Source organism: Apaloderma vittatum, unplaced genomic scaffold (assembly GCF_000703405.1).
Source record: "Apaloderma vittatum isolate BGI_N311 unplaced genomic scaffold, ASM70340v1 scaffold6669, whole genome shotgun sequence".
Classification (NCBI taxonomy): Eukaryota; Metazoa; Chordata; class Aves; order Trogoniformes; family Trogonidae; genus Apaloderma; species Apaloderma vittatum.
The window spans coordinates 7,628-9,770 of NW_009735724.1; the positions used below are offsets into that span (position 1 = coordinate 7,628).

Below are 2,143 nucleotides of genomic sequence, written 5' to 3' on the forward strand. Positions count from 1 at the left end.
ATTAAAGAAATCCAAAAAACAACACCCACAACCACTTAGTTCTGTTGTATTTGTGGTTCAACACCAATGATATCAGATTCAAAAAAATCAATACTCTGGGTGAATTTTGGTTGCAACAGAAAGATTCAGAATGTTCATGTCTCCTGACGATTGGAAATAATTTTCTCATAGCATTATTGCATGTGTCTGTCTTTTAAAGAATTAACTTATACCAAATTATCTGTAAGCCTAGAATTGGGAAAGCTAAAGAAGTTTGCTCAGTTATGAAAAGCAAAAGATACTTACAGCGTGGCTTTAGTAGCAATATGCCAGAGTATAAAATAATGTGCTTGCTTTTTTTTTTTTTCTCTTTCAGCAACGTTTCTGCTTGAGAAATACACATTCACTCAGCAAAACAAAAGCAACTTTTAAAGGTTTTTCTCAGTGGAAATTGCTCTATGCCCCATTACCTGCTTGAGTGAAACCAGACTAAGAACTCTGTCATGGCAGCTTTTCTGCTGGGAGCTGTGTTGCTTGTTGTTCAACCTCAGATAGTGCCTTCCAGACCAACTATAAATTCAAAGGCTGAAACTTCTTCTCAGTCTGTTCAGAGGGAGCTTTTAAAGAAAGCATCTCAAAAAAATGACTTCAAGGAAAACATTAATTCTAATGGATCATGCCGGCAGCTGCCACAGACTATCATTATTGGAGTGAGAAAAGGTGGAACAAGAGCTTTGTTGGAGATGCTGAGTCTTCATCCAGATATTGCCGCAGCAGAAAGTGAAGTTCATTTCTTTGACTGGGAAGATCATTACAGAAATGGATTGGAGTGGTATATTAATCAAATGCCATTCTCTTATCCCCATCAGATCACTGTGGAAAAAACTCCAGCATATTTCACATCACCTAAAGTGCCTGAAAGAGTTTATAACATGAACCAATCCATGAGACTACTCCTTATTTTAAGGGACCCAAGTGAGAGAGTACTATCAGATTACACCCAAGTGTTCTATAATCACATGCAGAAGCACAAGCCGTATCCATCCATTGAACAATTCCTGATTAAAGATGGTGAACTCAATGTGGACTACAAGGCAATAAACAGAAGCTTATACTACGTTCACATGCAAAACTGGCTGAAATATTTTCCTCTTGATCATATTCACATTGTAGATGGGGATAAACTAATCAAAGACCCCTTCCCAGAAATAGAGAAGGTAGAGAGATTTTTGAAGTTATCACCACAGATAAATGCTTCAAACTTCTACTTCAATAAAACTAAAGGCTTCTACTGCCTAAGGGACAGTGGTAGAGAGCGTTGTTTACATGAGTCAAAAGGACGAGCACACCCACAAGTAGATACCCGATTACTAGAGAAACTGCATGAATATTTCCATGAACCCAACAAGAAATTTTTTGAGCTTGTGGGCAGAACATTTGACTGGCACTCATTTGTGGCAAGTTAGTGGTAAGCTTCAGAACCTATGTTCCAGTGTACATTTAAAGATTTTAAAAAGGGCATTTAAGCTATATTTATTTGTAAAATCCATAAATACTTCTGTACAGTATTAGATTCATGATTGCCATATATACTAGTTATATTTTTCTACTTGTAAAATTTGAAAGCATTTTGTATTGTTTTTCATGGTTGTTAACATTGTGTATGGTGTGTCTATATGAAGAAAGTAAATTATTTCACTGCAGAAGATGCTGTCTTGAGAATGTGTTGTCTTTTTAATAAATAAGAAATTCATTTCAACAGAACTGTTCATAATTATTTGAATACTTTGGCCTTTCTGGATTATTCTGGACTTTCTCCTCTAATTGCTAATGAATATGCTAAACTTTACATTTCCATTCTTCTTGCATTACAATGTGGTTTAATAATTTCTTTTTCTTTTGAAAATATTGTTATAGTTGGCAAATTGTTACATCCTGCTTTATAAAATCATTTCCTGGTGAAGTGGTGGTACTTACACATGTTGGGGCATGCACACTCAAAGGACAATGGAAGTCTCTGTGTAATATGGCATTTAAACTGCTGTACTTGCTTCATATTTATTGTTGCAAGTGCTTCTCATTCTTTGGCAGTACAGTGCAGACTTCATGGCAAATTTTTAAAGATTCTATGGGGACCAGCTCATAAAGTCCAGAGTTAACTGCA

General features: G+C 35.8%; 1 protein-coding gene across 1 annotated transcript; it reads left to right on the plus strand.

Moving 5' to 3' along the window:
* The first annotated feature begins 439 nt into the window (after positions 1–439).
* Positions 440–1,685, plus strand: HS3ST1 (heparan sulfate (glucosamine) 3-O-sulfotransferase 1). Its single transcript, XM_009876682.1, has one exon. The coding sequence runs from the start codon at positions 483–485 to the stop codon at positions 1,443–1,445; it is 963 nt and encodes a 320-aa protein (XP_009874984.1). The 5' UTR covers positions 440–482; the 3' UTR covers positions 1,446–1,685.
* Positions 1,686–2,143: the final 458 nt, after the last annotated feature.

Excerpts from the sequence above, each read along its gene's own strand:
- HS3ST1 (XM_009876682.1), top strand. The coding sequence starts at position 483 with ATGGCAGCTTTTCTGCTGGGAGCTGTGTTGCTTGTTGTTCAACCTCAG.